The sequence below is a fragment of the Chiloscyllium punctatum genome, chromosome 7 (genome assembly GCF_047496795.1).
Source record: "Chiloscyllium punctatum isolate Juve2018m chromosome 7, sChiPun1.3, whole genome shotgun sequence".
Taxonomy (NCBI): Eukaryota; Metazoa; Chordata; class Chondrichthyes; order Orectolobiformes; family Hemiscylliidae; genus Chiloscyllium; species Chiloscyllium punctatum.
The window spans coordinates 116,017,732-116,040,159 of record NC_092745.1 but is presented as its reverse complement, the minus strand read 5'-3'; the positions used below and the strand labels follow the sequence as shown (position 1 = coordinate 116,040,159).

The following is a 22,428-nucleotide window of genomic DNA, read 5'->3' as shown; positions in this document are numbered from 1 at the left end:
CATGTGATTGAGTGATTGGGTCTCTGGCAGAGCAGCGTCCTTGCAGAAGCCATGCAGGAGGCCTCCCTGCAGAGGCATGGCTCCACACTGTTGACCACTTTGATCACTTTTCAAGTGCTGTTTATATTTCCCCCACTGAGGGTACCTGTGTTTAGATACCACTGTGTTCACCAGTCTGCCATCTTTAGCAGCACTCACCTCTTCTGATGGGGCTGCTGAGGCTATACAGTTGCCAGTCTTGGGAGTTCTTAAGAAGTGTCATACCAGACGTGAAATGTTAACTGTTTTCTCTCCACAGACACTGCTAGACCTGCTGAGTTTCTCTGAGTTTGTCTCAGATTTCCGGCTCCTGCAGTATTTTGCCTTTATTGTCTGCTTTCTCTCCACAGATGCTGCCAGATATCCTGAGTTTCTCCAGCAACATCTGTTGTTGTCTCTGAGTATATCTGGCATTTTCTGTTCTTATTTTAAATGGAAAGATGCCTTTATAAGAGGAAGTAAAAGTGAAAAATGTAACAACAAATGACCCTATTCTCATTCATGACTTTCAGATCAGTCAAAAATAGAAGCCTGAATTTTTGTGCATTTCAAGTTAAAGCCGATAGCTATTCACTATAGACAATGACTGCTTTTGTTTTACAGTAGCCTTCCCTTGAATCAGAATGAGGTGATGACACCCACCCTGTTGCTGTGGGGAGAAAAGGAAGAATTTCTGGAATTCAGAATGGCCGAGGTCACAAAGGCCTATGTGAAGAGTAGCTTCAGACTGAATATTGTGCCCGAAGCCAGTCACTGGCTTCAACAGGACCAGCCCGAAATAGTTAATAACTTAATTTGGGAATTTTTAAAGGAGGTCGGCCAGTAAAACATGTTGTTATTGATGATATGATTTAAGATGAGAAGATTTTGCGATGGTTCCAGTGGGAAAATTAAATGTTTTTCTGTGTCGCCTAAGTCTAACCAATCCCCTTTACACTGCTGTCTGAAATCTTTCGGTGGTGCTGAATGAAAGTCTGCTTGTAAGGTTTGTACTTTGTTGTTGCACTATTTATTAGCCTACGTGTAATTCTGCTCAGTAACCATTTAAAGCTGTGGTCTCCCTTTATAAAATGTGCATTCAAGTTTATATGTATGTTTATATATATGTATATATACCTATAAAATGGAGAGAGAGAGAGATGCCTTATATATATAAAAGATACATATATATAAAATTATGATTTCTAAATTACAAATGATCACATTTCTGTGTACTTGGATTGACCAAGGATTTGAAACAAAGAATTATCTGCCGAAGAAAGTAATTGACAAGACAACATAAAACTCCTTAAGTTTTTCTGTTTTCAGTGTGGAGCTGGTGGTTGCAAAGAATGCAAGTGGGAGATATAAGGGATGTGACAGCTTTAAATTGAGAGAGGTCTGACATTGTTTGAGACAGCATTTTAGCATATTTATTCCCGAATCTTTGCACATGAAAACACCAGCCTTAAGACTTGTAATTAAGAAACAATGATGTCACCATGTAAATGACTGATACATGCTCCTTACTGTTTTCATTCACATGGTGGTGCCTTTCACTACCTTCTTAGGAAGAAAGCAAGAGTGCCATTTCTGAAAATTTAAATGGGGTTGTTTATATTTTATATTTATAAGTTGTATAGATTGATGTTTTTATTGACAAAGATCATTTATTGAAAATAATGCTGTAACTACAATCCGGTCTCCATGGCAAGTGTATATATTCATCCATAGAATATTAAAAACAGATTATCTACCTGCTCTATTCCTAGAACGCTTTGGGAATATAGTTATTGCTGATTCTCTCAATTGGAACAAATCTGCGCAATGCTCCATCTGCTGGTCTAATTCAAAATAGACCAGCCTCACCTTCATGAAATGGTACATGTATGAAAAATAGCCTCAAGATTTGAACCTATCTCATATGGAAAGGGGCAAGAATTTCTTGAGATGGTTCTCCTGATCAACCACCGCAACCTCATTCTACAAACCTCCAAAAATTGTCAGCTGACAATGGTTCAGCCAATCTGGAAAATCTGTTAGGTTCTGGGTTAAACAGTCTAAGTTTTCAATCATCTGACTAGGTGATGCCCAGAGTTCTTTTTGAAGGGTAGAAGGGAGGTGGATAATACGTCATAAACATTGTATCCTGAACAGTCTAAAATCAACGTTTTAAAACCAGACACATTTACCAACAGTTAAAATACAACAAAGCTCATTGGTGGATACAGATTCTCAACATCCTTAATTCCAGATGAGACAGCTACCCATTATAGTTAATGGTTTTGTTTCAAACTTCCAATATTCAATTCATGGGTGGACACAGCTTCTCCATTTCCCCAATCTTTGATGAGACATCAGAGTTTAAGTCAGGAAAGTAGAGTTGAGGAGGGGAAGACCCGCCATGATCTCACTGAACGAGAGCAGACTTGATGAGCCAAATGGCTTATTTCTGTTCCTATTTCGAATGGTGTTATCTCCTATTTAACATTTTGCTGGGAACACTTTTTTAAGCATCCTAAAGGGCAGCAAATTAGCTTGCACACACTGTACTGCTGAAGCCAACAATGTGAATCCCAGTTCACTGACATCCACGTACGCAATTTCTCTTCATACTAGTTTGCTAATTCTCAACTGAGCCATGGGGGGAAAGCACTGGAAACTAAAAGGATGGGTAGGCGGTGAGGAGAAACCCCAACAGTAACTACTTTTATCCTCTGCTTTGCTCAGTCTGAAGCAGGGGGAAAGTGAGGACTGCAGATGCTGGAGATCAGAGCTGAAAATGTGTTGCTGGAAATGCGCAGCAGGTCAGGCAGCATCCAAGGAGCTGCCTGACCTGCTTCCTGAAGAAGGGCTCATGCCCGAAACGTCGATTCTCCTGCTCCTTGGATGCTGCCTGACCTGCTGCGCTTTTCCAGCGACACATTTTCAGCTCAGTCTGAAGCAGTTGGCTTGCCCTATTAAACACACATGATGCCGTATCCATTTAATTGACCACGGAGAAGACTGTGACTATTTTCTTGCCTTTCCAGAATTTTCAATTGACAGTCTTCTGAAAAGATAACTTTAATTTAGTCTTTTACAAAGCAAGGGTTTTTAAGGATAATACATTTTTGAGATGTGTTCAAAGATCTGTAAGGGTAAATTCGCTAATCCCCTGCTCCCAATGGAGATTGGGCTTCAACCCACATACCCTTCAGGAGTGGGAGCTCGGATCTAATGAATTTACCCTTTACCAAAATTGTATTTCAAATGTGTTGACATTTTAGATGCAAATTCTTTGGTAAAATCACACAATTATAACAATTTGTGTTTTGCTGCTAGTTTGTAAGAGTGAAAGTGACTGCATGCTTAATTTTTACTCGAAATATTGATTGTATTTTCCGTAAATCACAAGTTGTTCTCACAGCATTTACGTTCTGCGTTAATGAAATATTTTAATGCAACCCAATTCATTACAAACTTCAATAACGTTTAAGTCATGCCAGGAAATCACGTGTATGGGAATGCACAGCATTCAAACTCAAACCATATTGCCGATTCTTCACTGTTGTTAGATCAAAATTCAAGAATTCCTTGTTTTCCCACAACCCAGATAGCTTCAATGGGTACAAGAAGGCAGTTCACCACCAACTTTTCAAGGATAAATAGGGATAGATAATATATTTTGGTCCAGCCAGTGATGTCTACATCCCATGAACAAACATATAACATGATTAGCCAAGAAGCAAGGAGCTTCTTAGTTTTCAGTGCAAATCATGCTAAAAGCCCATAGAAACATTGATAATACCTCACACCCTACAAGATATTTACTTAATGAGTAATTAATATTTTAATTGTAATCGAAATAGTTAAGAATTATCTGCCACACTGCTCACTGATGACCCTATGCCTCTTTATTGAGTCTATGGAAATTTGTTCATAGTTTCTAAAACTTGTAATAATTGTTTGGTCAGCTGAAAAAAGCCTAAATATTGTTGTTAAAGGAAGGAAGATTCAATTTAATAATCAGTCAAAACTGCAATGAAATTATCCACAGCCAGTACTGTTAAGCATGAAGTGCAAAATTGATGAGTAGATGAGGAACCCTTGGAATACAACAGTTAAGAGCGAATAGGATCAACACTTAGAAAGGGATATATTTAAGGGATATGATGGCTCAGTGGTTAGCACTACTGCCTCAAAGCACCAAGAACCTGGGTCTGATTCCAACCTCAGGTGATTGTGTGGAGTTTGAATGTTCTCCCTGTGTCCGCGTGGATTTCCTCCAGGTGTTGTAGTTTCCTCCCACAGTCCTAAGGTGTGCATGTTAGGTGGATTGGCCATGCTAAATTGCCCGTAGTGTCCAGGGATGTGTAGGCTAGGTAAATTTATAGGGATGGCGGTGGATCTGGATGGGATGTTTTTCAGAGGGTCACTGCTGACTTGATGGGCTGAATAGCCCCTAACTGTACAGATTCTATGATTTGATATTTTGTTTAACAGACTGATATCCCTATGTTGAATTCACAAAAGACTTTAAAGGGTTTTATTGCAAATTTATAGTGTAGGATAAATGCCAGTTTATACTTTTCCCTTTTGGCCCCTTCCCTGTCCAGAAGCCCATTCTCCATTGGGGAGAATTTTTTTTTAAATTAACCCAAACACTAGTGAAACAAGTCACAAATTAATGAGAACCAGACAAAAAGGGCACTTGTGATGCAGTGGTACATCTACTTTTGGGCCAGATTACCTGGCTTTAGGTCCCATCATCTCCAGAGAAGTGTCATAACACATCTGAACAGATTGAATGAAAATATAACAACAGCTACAATTAACAGTGGAGGGGCATAAGCTAAAAAGGAACTCAGCTTTCTATTTTATTTTAGGAACCTACCACCAAATAAACCAATCACCCAAGAATAAATTTACAAACACTGCCCACCAGGGTCAGTATTACAAGAACAAAAATCAAAAAGATGGGGAAACAAAGGAGGGAACTAAGTCAAAATAGCGCTGAAGATGGAGATCATCCTGTCCAGCCTCCGATGCCTGCTTCCCTCTGAAAACTTCAAGGGTGTTGGTGAACACCACATGCTCCCTCACCAAGGATACATGAGCATAAATGTAGCCACAAAGAGAGGCAGGCAACTGAGAAACATGAGCCCCTCCTCGGCCCATTGCCTGGAACTATTGATGGTCACTTTAACCAGGTCCACGGGGAGGTGTCTGGCCTGTCCACCCCCTAGAATCCAGCATTTCCTTTTATTTTGAAACACCATCACCAAATCACCTGAATTAACAAATAACAACCACTGGTCACCAGGGGAGTGCCATCATAACAAAAGTCAAGGAAGGGTGAGGAAAGAGGGAGGGACTAAATTAAAATGGAGTTGGAAAGGGAAATAATGTCCCCAGCACCCATGCTGCTCACCACCCTCTGAAAGTTTCAGGAGTGTTGGTGGATACCATGTCCCCCTTCTCCAAGGACACCTGGGTGTGAACATAGCCATGGAAGAAGGGTGACAGTCAGGAACTGTGACTGAGCATTTTTTTTTACCATTACCAAATCCCCTGTGTCTATAATGAAATGACCAATGTAGAAGGACAGCCCGTCAAGGCAATCAATGATAGAAAAATTAAAGGAAAGAAAGGTAGGGAGAGAGAGGGAAGCCTAGGTCTTAAATAAAATTTTCAATAAGCATTATCTACTCTCAATCAATTCTGGAGATGCTCTGTTTAACCCTTAGAGGATCTTATGGTGCAGTGGTAATTTTTCTACACCTAACCCAGGTTTAGTACAAGTTCCATCTCCCGTGCAGTTGTATCACAATATATCTGCACAGGTTAAGGGACATGCATTTCTAACAGTGACATAGTAATGGGCATGGGACCAAACTTTACAATAAACCGCTCTCTGCTTCCACTCTTGTAAGAACATCCTGAGATCGCAGAATCAGAACATTCTGTCTGATAATTTACCAAAAGGCCTCCTCCTCAGCAAGTGCTGATGTGGTGAGCTTCAGTAACGATGCAGTAAAAGGATTAGAATCTTTGGCTGCATTTCCATTCCTGTTTCCACAGGCACTTCTGCAGGACAACGATAAATTTAAATCTCCATAATCTGACAGCTGTGTAATACTTCTGTGCATTATGGAAATTTATGTTAATTATTAGAGAAGTTAACAATTTCTTACAAGTATTATTTTTTAAAAGTTGTCACTTTGCAACAAAAAGCCCACAAATTTACAAAAGATCTTGCAAGTACCAGTATCTGGTAAACACAGTCTGCATCATTTTCTGTACAGTTCTAAGGAAACACATACAGCGACTGTTCACATTCCCAGTTTTCAGAGCAGAACATTCTCATCAATTTTTGACACCATTTTATGTGGCATCTCTAAAGTGTACAGTCTATTTAATGCAAATCAAGCTCCTCTGGCATCAAAAGGATCACACCTTTGCAATTGGCATTCAGCAGACAAAGTGCCATGAATGGGAGTACCGTAGACTATTGCCAAAATGCCATGTAATAATTTCATGAGGCTAAAAGGAGCATGTCGCCCCATTTTTCCACTTAATTCAGTCAGCTCTGCCTTGCAGAGGAGCAATACCCTTCCCAATTGATGAATTTCCTTTCAACCCTGATAGCTGAATGTTTTTATTTTAATGACCAGTAAAAATGATTTGGCCTCCCACTTGGGAAATTCAGCATACCATGTAATCTCCCATCCAGCATCTTCTAAAATCAAACCTCTTCCCCATTGTGCCTTCTCAAGAGGCATGAATTATCAGTTGTGTACTAGCATCAGGGCCAGGGCAGTCAGGGCATGGTATATTAGGGCCCAATTACCAAGGTCCAGGCATTAGAGGTCTCACTGCACTCAGGTCAGGGACTGGGGTCTTGATCCAGGAGCAGCATGGAGCCCAATGTTTTCTGTCCTTGTCCCTGACTAACTATGACCACTTGGTTAAATGGGAAGCAAAACAGTAGAGAATTAAGAAAAAATAAAATGGTAAATATCAAAGTTTTATCATTCTTGCAGGAAACATCTCCAAAACTGCTGAGGTAAACTATTTAACTGATGAAAATAGAACTTTCAAAAGAACAATCAGTGCCACTGGCTACAAATCAGCAAAACATTTTTCCATTTGTGTAATCACATCTCACGACGACTAAACTACCAAATCTGTCAGCAAGATGGTAATGGCGTGAGTTTGTATACATTTTCCAACAGGTCTTTGAGCTGTGTGTCTGTTCCATCTCCAGTGACATTCCAGCCTTTCAAGCAAATTAGCAAAACTTACTCATTGAGAATTGTTGTAAGCTTACAACAGTCGAGATATTGGAATGCATGATTCCAGGTCAATTAAATTATTACATCATTACTGAGTCTACCTAGATGTTTAGATGCTTGGGTTTTCCTGCAGGGATCATGATGAAATGATTGCCAGTTTATGAAATCTACTCTCTGGACTTGGTTTAGGTTTGATGTTTAGTAGTTGTCATGAAGAAAGCACTGATTTTTTGCTTTGGAAAGTGCAAAAGATAAGTTTTATTTGCATAAATCAAGAATATTGGAAGAAATTACTGCACACAGTCCAATGGCATAAATATATTTTTGTACCAATGTTATTGTTCAGTGAAGATGCACTGTGTTGGTATTCTAGTCTCACCCTGAATTAATTGAATGTGTAATATATTTCAAAATAATATAAATTTCCATTTAGCTTATATTTTGTGGAACATATTCAAGTAGCTTACAATTATTACCAAAGAAGCTAAATCATTTTCAAAAAAGGCAATAATTGCCCTTTATTGATGAGTTAAATTTAAACAATTCCTTAATGAGATTAGAAGGTACCTAGTGGTATATTTCTTCAAATACATATTAGCTCATATTTTGTAGGTATAGTAAATGAGGCCTTCTAAGAAAATACAATTAAATTTGTTCTATTTATCAAGGCAACATAATTTAACCACAAAAAAATTCAAAGTAATTTGTATTTGTTTCCATTGTAATGTAACAAATTGTGTCAATTTAATAAAGTTATGAATGCTATGGAGTCTGATGGCTTGTTGTAATTTATTTTATTGTTATTGCTGCAAACTGTTCAAATGATTTTCCTCCAAAGCTCTCAGGTCTTTGTGAGATCCTGATTCTGACAACGTAAGTGAGGCCCAGCTGTTTCTCACAGCATCTGCCTGAGTATATACACCGTGTTCACATTTCCTGACAGCCCCTGTTTACCACCTTTTAGAACACAGTCCTTTTGAATGGGTTGTTTTTCACAAGTTTGTTCTATTTGTTTTGAGACTAATACTGAAGGTTTGGAAATACAGTTCTCTCTTTGGTTCCCTTTTCCAATAAAGTTCAGTAATTACTGAATCTCATTCTTGAATGTTTATCCAGCTGATAGTCAGTATCGCTTCTGCAAAGCTGCTATTCTATTGATATATAGTACTCTATAGGTGCTTTTTCTTCTGATTTCACTTGAATGGTAATTTTATTTCCATGTAATATGCTTTTATGATCACAAAGGTAAGTAACATAAATTCATGTATATTATCAGTGTGTTAAAGACATAATTCTGACTCATCACATTTTGTTTTCACTGTACTTCCTGCGACTAACAACAGGGAAAAGAACACAGGAAGTCATTTCCTACTCCAGCCATCAATGCATGCACGATTCCAAATCACTATCGTGTTCATCGCCTGACATCTGCTTCCCAAACTCTGTTGTCATCCAGAGAAAGATTGAAGTGCAAGTAGAGGTTGGAGCTTGAATGAAATATTCAATAAAACAAGGGTAAGATAATCTAGAAACATTACAAACTAGTCCTTAGGACCAGGAGGTTTTGCTGGCTGCTAACAAATTAGATGATAAAGTAATGAGGGAGAGGGAAAGTGGGCAGACAGTTGAAAAGAATTTGCTGTCTGAAGTGGGAGATGGGGGTAACCAACCTCATGGATGGATATGTATTGATAAACATTATCCAAGCTGGGACGTATCAACCTAAAATGAGACTAGTGGCTTAGTGTTTTGAAGATCAAGATCGAGATGTTAGAGTGGTCTCTTCCACGACAAGAGAAGTAATCCTGAAACATGTCAGCTCTGTTCGCCTCAACTATCACTACTTGCCCTTGAGAAACTGATGGCAAATCACCATCTTGAGCAATTTTCGCCTGCACTTACTAATGGAAAGAAGACAGGTGTTGGAGGTGGTTAAGGAATGAGACCAGGATGTTACAGAGGGAGTGGTCCCTTTAGAAACTGCCAACAAAGGTGTGTTTATTGGTGGCACTGTATTGGAGGTGGAAGGAATGGAAAACGATGAACTGGTGAGTCGGAAAAGCAAAGTGGGGGAACAGAGGCCAATTGATATAACAGCCACAGAGTATTTTTATAAATATTTTTATTCATTCACAGGAAGTGGGATTTGCTGGCTGGGCCAGCATTTAGCATCCACTACTAATTACCCTTGAGAAGGAGATGGTGAAGCACCATCTGGAACAACTGCAGTATTTTATCTCTTATCACTTTTACCACTTGCATGTTGGAGACATGTTGGAGTAAGGAGGAATGCAACAGGACATTGCAGAGAGAGTGGCCACTTTAGAAAGCAACAGGGAAGGTGGGTTTGTGGGTAATACCATGTTGGAGGTAGCAGAAATAGGAAAAGATTAACTGTTGTATATGGAAGCCAAGGAGATAGAAGATGAGAAGAACAGTTGAGAAGACCCTATTAAGGGTCTGGTATAGTGGGGAATGACAGCAGAGCGATAGGAGATGGAATAAACATGCATGGAGGCCCATCAGCCACAGCATAGAGTCATAGACACGTACAGCACAGAAACAGACCCCTCGGTCCAACTCGTCCATGCCAACCTGATGTCCGAACCTAATCTAATCCCATTTGCCAACACTTGTCCTAAATCCATCTAATTCTTAACGAAGGGCATTTGCCTGAAATGTCGATTTTCCTGCTTCTCTGATGCTGCCTGACCTGTTGTGCTTTCCAGCATCACACTCTTGACTCTGATAACTCCAGCATCTGCAATACTCACTTTCACCATATCCTGCTAAACTCTTTTCATTCATATACACATCCAGATGTCCTTTATGTGCTGCCGTTATACCAGCCTCCACCACTTCCTCTGGCAGCTCATTCCATACACGCACCACTCTCTGTGTGAAAAGGTTGCTCCTAAGGTCCTTTAATATCTTTCCCCTCTCACCCTAAACATAAGCCCTCTAGTTCTGGACTCCCCCACCCAGGGAAAAGACTTTGTCTATTTATCCTATCCATGCTTCTCATGATTTTATAAACCTCTATAAGGTCGCCCCTCAGCCTCCGACGCTCCAGGGAAAACAGCCTCAGCCTTTTCAGCCTCTCCCTGTAGCTCAAATCCTCAAACCCTGGCAACATTTGTGTAAACCTTTTCTGAACCCTTTCAAGTTTTACAACCCTTTCAAGTTTTACATAGGAAGGAGACCAGAATTGCAAGCAGTATTCCAAAGGTGACCTAACCAATATCCTGTATAGCCGCAATATGACCTCCCAACTCCTGTACTCAATACTTTGACCAATAAAGGAAAGCATACCAAACGCCTTCTTCACTCTCCTATCTACCTGCAACTCTACTTTCAAGGAGCTATGAACCTGCACTCGAAGGTCTCTTTGTTTCGCAGAACTCCCCAGGATGTTGCTATTACGTGTGTAAGTTCTGCTAAGATTTGCTTTCCCAAAATGCAGCACCTTGCATTTATCTGAATTAAACTCCATCTGCCACTCCTCAGCCCATTGGCCCATCTGATCAAGATTCTGTTGTACTCTGAGGTAACCTGCTTCGCTGTCCACGGCACATCCAATTTTGGTGTCATCTGCAAACTTACTAACTATGCGTCCAATGTTCACATCCAAATCATTTATATAAATGACGAAAAGTAGAGGACCCAGCACCAATCCTTGTGGCACTCCACTGGTCACAGGCCTCCAGTCTGAGAAACAACCCTCCACCACCACCCTCTGTCTTCTACCTTCGAACCAGTACTGTATCTAAATTCTCCCTGTATTCCATAAGATGTGACCTTGCTAACCAGTGTCCCATGGGGAAACTTGTCGAATGCCTTACTCAAGTCCATGTAGATCACATCCATCACTCTGCCTTCATCAATCCTCTTTGTTACTTCTTCAGAAAACTCAAATCGAGTTCATGACACATGATTTCCCACACACAAAGCCATGCTGACTATCCCTAATCAGTTCTTGCCTTTCCAAATACATGTAAATCCTGTCCCTCAGGATTCCCTCCAACAAGTTGCCCACCACCGATGTCAGGCTCATTGGTCTATAGTTCCCTGGCTTGTCCTTACCACCTTTCTTAAAAAGTAGCACCACATTAGCCAACTTTCAGTCTTCTGGCACCTCACCTGTGACTATCAATGATACAAATATCTCAGAAAGGGGCCCAGCAATGACTTCCATAGCTTCCCAGAGTTCTAGGGTATACCTGCTCAGGTCCTGGGGATTTATCTACCTTTATGCATTTCAAGACATCCAGCACTTCCTCCTCTGTAATACGGACCTTTTTCAAGATGTCACCATCTATTTCCCCACATTCTATATCTTCCATACCCTTCTCCACAGAAAACACTTATGCAAAATACTCATTTAGTATCTCCCCCATCTCCTGTGGCTAAACACATAGGCTGCAGTGCTGATCTTTGAGGGACCCTATTCTCTCCCTAGTTACCCTTTTGTCCTTCATGTATTTATAAAAACCCTTTGGATTATCCTTATCCCTAATTGCCAAAGCTATCTCATGTCCTCTTTTTGCCCTCCCAATTTCTCTCTTAAGTATACTCCTTTTGCCTTTATACTCTTCTAAGGATTTACTTGATCTCTCCTGTCTATATCTGACATATACCTCCTTCATTTTTGTAACCAAATCCTCAATTTCTCTAGTTATCCAGCATTCCCTACACCTACCAGCCTTTCCTTTCACCCTAACAGGAATATACTGTCTCTGAACTCTTGTTATCTCATTTCTGAAGGCTTCCATTTTCCTGAAGAACATGAGCAATAAGCTTGTGATACGCCTAAAGATAATGAAACAGGGATTATTTATTCCACTGACAAAATGAAGGAAATTTGAGATTAAACTAGGAAACACAGTATTCTTGGAATTAAAACTGTAGTTCACATTTGGTTGAAGAAATCCTTTATCTGTCTCTCCCTCTCTCTCCATGAGGCTTCTTTCTGCTAAAGACACCCTTTCTTCTGAACAGAGTCCACTTGACTGCCTGAGCTCCCCTCTTCAATGTCTTCTCTCACCATCACCTCACATTCTGATATGTTCTTGATATACAGTAGGGTGATCAATGAATCAGGGCATACAATGTCTTGTTGGCATTGTCTGTATGGTAAACATCGGCACATGAAGATGTTGGGGTATCTGTTCCACCCTACCCTATATCAAGAACATATCAGAAATGACAACCAGACTCCTCAGACCACTGGGAATCATGGTAGCACACCAACTCACAGCCACACTACGCTAACTACTTACACGAACAAAAGATCCCATATTCACAACATTCAGGACCAACATAATATACAAAATCCCACATAACGACTGCCACAAACACTACATCAGACAGACTGGATACGTGACCATGAACTAATAACAAAACTGCATGACCAATTCTCACTCATCTCAATACACACAAGGCGGGACAATGTACCCATCCTAGGACAAGTTAAGTAGAGATATGCATGGGAATTCCTTGAGAGCTGATTGTCAACCTGGAATGTAGAAGTCGACCCCCCGTATACAAGCCACTACAGAGAAAATCCTGAAATGACAACAGACCAGATCATACAGAGATCAAGATTAGATATCAGGAATGATTCCTGATGAAGGGCTTTTGCCCAAAATGTCGATTTTCCTGCTCCTCGGATGCTGCCTGATCTGCTGCGCTTTTCCAGCACCGGTCTAAACTAGACTCTGATTTTGAGCATCTGCAGTCCTCACTTTTGCCATTTAGATATCAAGTGGAGTAAGCCAACAATGCTTCACAGAAGTCACACTGATGATGTTTCCTAGCATGGTGACGGAATGTCTGTATGACAACCCATCAGCTCAGCGAGCAAACCAACAACCACATCCACAACCTGACTACTAATCTTTGCAAAAACCTTAAAAGGTGAGTTTATTAGTTACTCAATGTGTGGAGAAATAATAATGCAACAGTTATGAACACAGATTAGCAATGAGAAGTGAGTCCAAACAAAAAAGGTCAAAAGGTTCAGTCTGTGGGTTTCTCATGAAGAGTAGATGATGGAATGTTGATCATCAAACAGTTGATTTTGAGGCTCGTGGTTTTGTAGTTTGATTGAAATTCTTTTGGCCTGTTTCCTTTGGCCTGGCTTGCTGGCTAACAGGCTTCAATTTCTCAAAGTAAGAGAGAGTTTACCTGCAATGCAAGGGTGAATAATTGGTGGTTCTTTGACTGCAATCTTCATAGTACACTAGTGTTGTACCCAGACTAGTACATGAGAACCTCAACCCACTGGCATACACAAGTCCCTCAGCTCACTAGCACACCTTTTCCCACTAGCAGTCACAGAACTGACAGAAACATTTGTTTGTGTGTTTTCTTGAAAAGGGAAGACTCAAAACATGTCTCTCACACAGACTGCTTTCTTGTCTGTCATCATGTTCACAGTCTGAGATAACACTCAGTAGATTATAATTCAGTGTGTACCATATTATCTCTCTTTCAAGTCTATCCCTTTAAAGCTTGACAATTAGTGACACTACAGGGTCTCTCTAGCCAGCCACTGAACTCACATCTTCAGTCATCTTTTGGCTTTATGCCTTTTTCTTTAAAGAGCATTTCATAATTAAAAGTTCAATACATCTATAAGTGATTCAGGATGGTGATCTATCATCATGTCAACGTGCATTTCAAAATCAATTCAGCACATTCTGAGGTCATGAAAGGCATTATACAAATGCAGATCTTTTTTCCATACTAGGAAAGACATTGTTATTTAGTGTTATGATAAGTTAAGCAATTTCTGTCCTGTTTGTTTTGATAACCCTCAGTATAAACAAGCCAAAAATTGTTTAAATCTACCTAAAAATTATCAAGCAAGGTACCAGATTGATATTGCCTCGTGATACCACTCACTAAAGATGATATCAATTAACAAGAGGCTAAATTAGGTTCTTGGGGGCACTGGTATTGTCACGATCTCTGATCCAGAAGTTCCATGGAAGTATGTTATCCAAGCAGGATGCTTAAAGGAAAATAATTGTAATTATCTTCTGCGATAGGTTTTCAGATAATCAAATTTACCCAGCTGTTAAGTGATAAATGAAAGACACAATGTTCCCAAGACATAAGTATCATATACCATATACTGATGGTTCAAATATATTGTTTAGCGGTTTTGCTGTTTTTACTTCCACACCCAACCTTAAACATGGAGAGGAAACAGCTTCTCCATTCTCACAGTAACATGAAACCAATGACGCATAACAAAATCCTGCTATTATTGTGGTAAATAATTGTGGACAGTAATACAATGAAGAGACTTCAACTTTCTAAAGGGAAAGTGTTCGGGGTTGTGTGGGGTGGGGGGGGGGATGAGGAATTTTCTTCACTTCTGAGAGAACAGACTCAACTTGGGTGCACTTCTATAAACACAGTAATCCTGTGCTGATCTGTAGTTGCTACTTCATTATCACTCTGCAGGAGTGTATTTATAGATTCAAAATATAACCTTTGGAAACAAGAGCTCAGCATCTTTTACACATAATGACAGGAGGTGCTGTTTTGCATTATAAATAGTTTTTATTTATAATTGTGGGAGGAAGCATTCATCCAATATCAGCTTCCAGTACAAACTGCAGCTCCTAATCGGCACAAATGTGAAGCATAATAAGTTGTGTTGTTCTCCACAAACTAATGGGACCCAGCCCAATGCTGAATTAGCTACACACATCTGCTCTCCTATGATGTCAGTTTGCCAGTGGCCTCATAGCAGCCAACTATAATAGTTTATTATTTACAGATAGGAATTTGAGCAAAGAAGGTTTGGTAAAGAGAAGTTACTGTCCTTGACAGTTACAACCTCAGCTAACTCCAGGCGCCCTTGAACTAATCAGAACAATTGGCATTCTGCTGCATTTTTATTTTTGGTCCGGAATTTTCCCTGCAGCTCCTCAATGTGAAGTCAATCAGTTCCAGGTGATTAGACAGGATTTCAGATTTGGAGATTAATGTACCTTTGAATGGTGACTTTCCCTCAAGGGGATTCACACTGTTTGTTGCTGATTGAGTTTATTGCTATCCAGACAAACTCTCACTGATAAACGAGGAGAAAGTGAGGACTGCAGATGCTGGAGATTAGCGCTGAAAATGTGTTGCTGGAAAAGCACAGCAGGTCAGGCAGCATCCAAGGAGCAGGAGAATCGATGTTTCAGGCATAAGCCTTCGGGGCTCATGCCCGAAACGTCGATTCTCCTGCTCCTTGGATGCTGCCTGACCTGCTGCGCTTTTCCAGCAACACATTTTCAGCTCTCACAGATAACCAACAGTTTCAGAACAATGACAATGTTGTTTGAAATCAAAAACTCCTCCACTTTTTTTAGAATCCTTAGCCAGAATATTCCATTATAGAGTCCAAGTCTAAGGTGGACCTGGAAGTGAAAGTGCATCCACTTGGGGGCAAGTGGGTTTGATTCACACAGATATGTGGTTTTCAGCTTATTATTTATGCACGTGATGAGTACAACAATGAATCCTATAGGCAGGGGCAGACAAGTCATTCTTACCCTACCAGGACCTTGCAGGATCAAAGGTCCTGGCTCCATTTCTAAAGACCATTTGAAGAGGCATTCACTCACTGCCAAACTAGAGGATGACTCAGTCTGTTTCAATCATACCTGTCCTTCCCTAGAAGTTATTTCAGAGCAGACAGAAACTGACCCCTCATTTCAGTGACCCTGCACTGGAGGTTCTGCTCCAGATGGTCCAGGGAAGGTGGGAGGTCCCTTTCCCCTGGGATGGAAGCAGTAGGCTCTTCACCACCTCCTCCCCCCCCCCCAACCCATTAACCAAAGTAATCTGGACTGAGGTTGTAGCACACAGCAGTACCAAGAAAGGTACCCAGATCCAGTACAGGAAGAGGTTGAATGATGTCCTTCATTTTGCAGAGATAAGTGGCACCATCTACTCACTGCAAACTGACACCCACAGGCATGTCACCCAGTCTACCTGTGCCAATGTAGACAGATGTCAGACAGGACAATCAAAGTACCAAAGGATTGATGTTCATTTTGGTAAGAAGGAAGGTGGATTATTATTTGAACGGTAGGAGATTGGGAAAGCAAGAGAAGTAATGAAACCTGGGTGTCATTGTACATTAGTTGCTGAGAGGAACATGCAGGTGCAGTGAGTGGTGAAGAAGGCAATCATAGGCCTTCATTGCAAGAGGATTTGTGTACCTGAGTAGGGATGTCTTGCTGCAGTTATACAGGGCCACACCTGGAGTATTTTGTGCAGTTTTGGTCTTCTTACCTAAGTAAGGATATTAAGAATCATAGAATCCTGATAGTGTGAAAACATGCCATTTGGCGCAACAAGTCCACACCAACCCTTTGATGAGTATCCCACCCTGAACCAATCCCCTACCTCTATGACTCTATATTTCCCCTGACTAATGCACCTAACCTACACATCCCTGAACACTATGGGCAATTTAGCATGGCCAATTCACCTAACCTGCACATCTTTGGACTGCAGGAAGAAACCGGAGCACCCAGAGGAAACCCACGCAGACACAGGGAGAACATGCAAACTCTACACAGTCACCTGAGGTTGGAATCGAACACAGGTCCTTGACACTGAGGCAGGAGTACTAACCACTGAGCCACTGTGCTGCCCCTCTGCAATGTTCTTGCAATGGTGGGAGTGCAGCAAAGATTTTATCAGACTGATTCCTGGGATGACAGGACTGACATATGAAGAGAGTCTGGATTGTTTAGGACTATATTCACCAGAGTTTAGAAGAATGAGATTTCAGGATCAGAAAACCTTACAGCAAATGTTTATCCCACCAGCGAAATTGCGAATATTTGGCTCATGTCCAAAGACGTTTCCCATGCCTGCCGTTCTTCTCCTTTAGGGTAAAAACAATGACTGCAGATGCTGAAAATCAAATACTGGATTAGTGGTGCTGGAAGAGCACAGCAGTTCAAGCTGCCTGAACTGCTGTGCTCTTCCAGCACCACTAATCCAGTTCTTCTCCTTTACTCTAGGGTTAGATGACTCCACCTTCTGGGCTGTGACAATATCTCCCCAACCAGAAGTAGAAGTTGGAATATTCCTATGGTTTTGCAGTGACTCTCTGCAGCTATTGATGCCTAAAGACTAGTGGCCCTAAATACAGCTACTATCAGACTGTCCCTCTGTGTAGGTAAGCACTATTCAATTCTTCTAACACCTGAGAGAAGATAAGCCTGTGGGGAATAGTGGACTGAACCAGCATTTCCATGCTCCATGGTGTGACAAGTTTTCTTTTAAAATCACTGGTACTTTTGTACTTTATTAGAGATTGGCATATTTCTTGTGAATATCCATGGGATGTGGGAATGCATTCCAGAGCCAGTACAAATGGTAAGTTAAACATTAAAAACAAAGTTATACTAATGTGCCAAACTTTATACCACATAGTGCATAAGTTGATTTTTTTTGGACTGGCAGATTTGTTCCCGTCAAGCAGGTATGAATAGAAGGCAAATTGAAAAATAAATCTTTTGGTTTCTGTATTTAAGAATTAGTGTATTATTAACTTTGCAACACCAGCTGAAACAATCATTAGCGGGCCAATTCAAACAAATTTAGTTCTCCAGGACCTTGAAAGGAAGTTAAGTGACACCAGTGGTGAGGGGTACAGCAGCTATAAAAATATAAGCAATATAGATGGAGAAAGGAAGACTATAATTAGATTCCTGAAGAAGGGCTCATGCCCGAAATGTCGATTCTCCTGCTCCTTGGATGCTGCCTGACCTGCTGCGCTTTTCCAGCAACACATTTTCAGCTCTGATCTCCAGCATCTGCAGTCCTCACTTTCTCCTATAATTAATGACTGCACACCATAACTGGAATTACTCCAAATATATACGGAATTCAACACAAAACCTGGGTCCAAAATAAATTCAAATTGTAATGCAGTACTAAAGGAATAATGAGAGATCAGAGGCTCTGAACTTCAATCTGAACTGCCAGAACAAAGACACAGGAGCAAGAAACTCCTCTAGCACAATGTGAGGCCTGATTTAAAGCTATGTGCCTTCTATTTCAAAGGAGGTTTGAGGTCATGCAAACCTTGAAAATGTATTTTGCAGGCCCCTGATTCCCTCCTCCTGGACCAGTTTTAGACTTGCTGAAATGTAACAAAATAAATGACAGTAACCTTTAAAAAAGTATTTATACATGATGTAATAAGCCAAATCTTACAAAAGCAAATATGTGTTTGATTCTGATTCACTGCATCTTTGCCTGATAATCATTGTTTGGGAGCCTAGTGACGAAAGTGAAGAAGGTGAAGGTCACATCTCATGGAATACAGGGAGAACTAGCCATTTGGATACAGAACTAGCTCGAAGGTAGAAGACAGAGGGTGGTGGTGGAGGGTTGTTTTTCAGACTGGAGGCCTGTGACCAATGGAGTGCCACAAGGATCAGTGCTGGATCCAGTACTTTTGATCATTTATATAACTGATTTGGATGTGAGCATGAGAAGTATCATTAGTAAATGTGCAGATGACACCAAAATTGGAGGTGTAGTGGACAGAGGTTTCCTCAGGATACAACGGGATCTTGACCAGATGGGCCAGTGGGCTGAGGAGTGGCAGATAGAGTTTAATTTAGATAAATATGAGGTGCTGCGTTTTGGAAAAGCAATTCAGAGCAGGACTTATACAGTTAATGGTAAGGTCCTGGGGAGTGTTGCTAAACAAAGAGACCTTGGAGCGCAGGTTTATAGCTCCTTGAAAGTAAAGTCACAGGTAGATAGGATAGTGAAGAAGGCATTTGGCATGCTTTCCTTTATTGCTCAGAGTATTGAGTACAGGAGTCGGGAGGTCATGTTGTGGCTCCCAAACAATGATTATCAGCCAAAGATGCAGTGATTCTGAATCGAACACATATTTGCTTTTGTAAGATTTGGCATTACATGGGCTTATTACATCATGTATAAATACTTTTTTAAAGGTTACTGTCATTTACTGTGAGGATGTTGGTTAGGCTACCTTTCGAATACTGCGTGCAATCCTGGTCTTCTTCCTATCCGAAGGGTGTTGTGGAACTTGAAAGGGTTCAGAAAAGATTTACAAGGATGCTGCCAGGGTTGGAGGATTTGAGCTATCGGGAGAGGTCGAATGGGCTGGGCTGTTTTCCCTGGAGCGTTGGAAGCTGAGGGGTGACCTTATGGAGGTTTATAAAATCATAAGGGACATGGATAGAATAAATAGACAAAGTCTTTTCTCTGGGGTGGGGGAGTCCAGAGCTAGAGGGTATAGGTTTAGGGTGAGAGGGGAAAGATATTAAAGGACCTAAAGTTTAACCTTTTGACACAGAGAGTGGTGCGTGTTTGGAATGAGCTGCCAGAGGAAGTGGTGGAGGCTGGCACAATTACTGCATTTTCACTGATTAGCAAATTTAGCAACTGTATCTCCACTCTTTCATCCAATTTTTTCATACAAGTTGTAAACAATTGAGGTACCAGCAGTGATCCCTGTGGCATATCACTTGTTGCATCTTGCCAATCTGACTTGCTATAAATCACGCACTCACTCTACTAAGCACACACACATGCAAACACACTGTCTCATGCGCACTCATACACTCACATGCACACACTCACATATAAGTCTACAGAGTGAATTTGCATTTGCAGATACATGCTATTTTTGCACAAAAAGCACACAACCTGCAGGCAGTCAATCCATATGATATTTTATAAATTCCTTCTTTGGAAATAGAAGTAGTCTGACTCAAGATTGTGATACAGATAGACTCTAATCTCACATTTTTAATACATTGTCTGAGCTGAGATGTCATTTTTAAAAATAAAACCTTAAGTTATCTCGAGAATATAACTTAAACGTAGTTCTGGGATTTACATATTAATAAACCAAAACCTGGAACCCATTCTAAAAGATGAAAGACTTTACAGCAATCTAGAGTCGAGTGTGGTGCTGTGAGCCAAGGGGGTAGAAAGATAAATGGGAGGGACTGGGGCTGGGGGGGGGGGAAGGTAGTTGAGAGTGTGGTAGGTTGCTGAATATGGGGGTAATTGTAATAGATCGGAGAGGAGGGTGGGGTGGATAGGTGGGAAGGAAGATGGACAGGTAGGACCCAACACCGACTCCTACTGCACATCATTGGTAACTGGACTCCAGGATGAACATTTCCCATCAACCACCAGCAAGCCAATTTCAGCAAGCCAATTACTGATCCAAACTGCTATATCTCCCACAATCCCATTCCTCCGCATTTTGTACAATAGCCTACTGTGGGGAACCTTATCGAATGCCTTGCTGAAATCCATATGCACCACATCAACGGTTTACTCTCATCTACCTGTTTGGTCACCTTCTCAAAGAACTGAATAAGGTTTGTGAGGCATGACCTACCCTTCACAAAACCGTGCTGACTATCCCTAATCAAATTATTCTTTTCTAGATGATTATAAATCCTATCTCTTAGAACCTTTTCCAACACTTTACCAACTACTGAAGTAAAGCTCACTGGTCTATAATTACCTGGGGTGTCTCTTACTCCCCTTATTGAACATGAGAACCACATTTGCTATCCTCCAGTCTTCTAGCACTATTCCTGTAGACAATGACGATTTAAAGATCAATGCCAAACGCTTGGCAATCTCCTCCCTAGCTTCCCAGAGGAACCTAGGATAAATCCCATTCAACCCAGGGGACTTATCTATTTTCACACTCTGCAGGATTTCTAATACCCCTTCCTTGTGAACCTCAATCACACCTAGTCTAGTAGCCTGTATCTCAGTATTCTCCTCAACAACATTGTCCTTTTCTAGAGTGAATACTGTTGAAAAATATTCATTAAGTGCTTCCCCTATCGCCTCTGACTCCACACACAACTTACCACTACTATCCTTGATTGGCCCTAATCTTACTCTCGTCATTCTTTTATTCCTTAAATACCTATAGAAAGCCTTAGTGTTTACCCTGATCCTATCCGCCAACAACTTCTTATGTCTCCTCCTGGCTCTTCTGAGGTCTCTCTTTAGGTCCTTCCTGGCTACCTTGTAACCCTACCTTGCACCCTAACTGAGCTTTCACATCTCATCCTAACGTAAGCCGCCTTCTTCCTCTTGACCACTTCCTCCATAAACCCACGGCTCCCAAGCTCTACAGCTTCCTCCCTGCCTGACAGATACATATTTATCTAGGACATACAGGAGCTTTTCCTTGAATAAGCTCCACATTTCTAATGTGCCCATCCCCTGCAGTTTCCTTCCCCATCCTATGCTTCCTAAATCTTGCCTAATTGCATCATCATTTCCTTTCTCCAGCTGTAATTCTTGCCCAGTGGTATACACCTATCCCTTTCTATCACTAAAGTAAACAGTTTGTTCAATATATCATTTTAATTGCATGACACTATGATCTTTTGCTATAAGTTCTGTGTCTTACGATCCTGCCTCACTAGTACCTGATGAAGAAGCAGGCTCTCTGAAGGCTAGTACTGCCAAATAAACTGTTAGTCTATAACCTGGTGCTGTGTGATTTTTAACTTTATCCACCCCAGTCCAACACTGGTAGCTCCACATCATGGCTCTCATTAGACAGAAAGAGACAACTGGTGATAGTTTAACTTGAGGGTCTGCACACCTCACATGAGGGGAGATGTTGTGAATGAGAACCATTCCTGGTAACCTCAGCTGGAGTGGGAATTGAACAGACACTGTTGGCAGCATTTCGCAACACAAACCAATCATCCAGCCAAGTGACCCATGCCTTTGGTACAGGTGCAAAAGCAAAAAGAAAAGCAGCTATAGGGAAGGTTGAGAATTAAAAACTGCAATTACTGGAACCACTGCAGGTTTGGCAGCACCAATGGAGAGAGTTTTTAAATTTGTCCTCTCCAGTCCATCAATGGAGAGAAGTAGAGAGACAAAGTTGATGCCACCCATACCTGACTCTGACCTGCCTCCTCTTTGGGTTACAAGGCCAGGAAGAGAGCTCAACCAGGGAAGAGGCAGGGCTAACGGGAGAGGGGTCTGATTGGGCAGATGTCGGCACGTGACGTGCAACATCAACCAATGAGAATAGGGTTTGGCGGGCCGGGACACCCATTGTGACGTCAGG

The 22,428-nt window shown here is 41.1% G+C and overlaps 1 protein-coding gene across 1 annotated transcript in view; it reads left to right on the top strand.

Annotated features, from left to right (window-relative positions):
• Positions 1–8,028, top strand: part of ephx4 (epoxide hydrolase 4) — a 64,473-nt gene extending 56,445 nt beyond the window's left edge. The window contains exon 7 of the mRNA XM_072574696.1: positions 643–8,028. Coding sequence (XP_072430797.1) covers positions 643–865 — 223 coding nt within the window. The 3' untranslated portion in view covers positions 866–8,028. The remainder of the gene's footprint in view (positions 1–642) is intronic.
• The last annotated feature ends 14,400 nt before the right edge of the window (positions 8,029–22,428 follow it).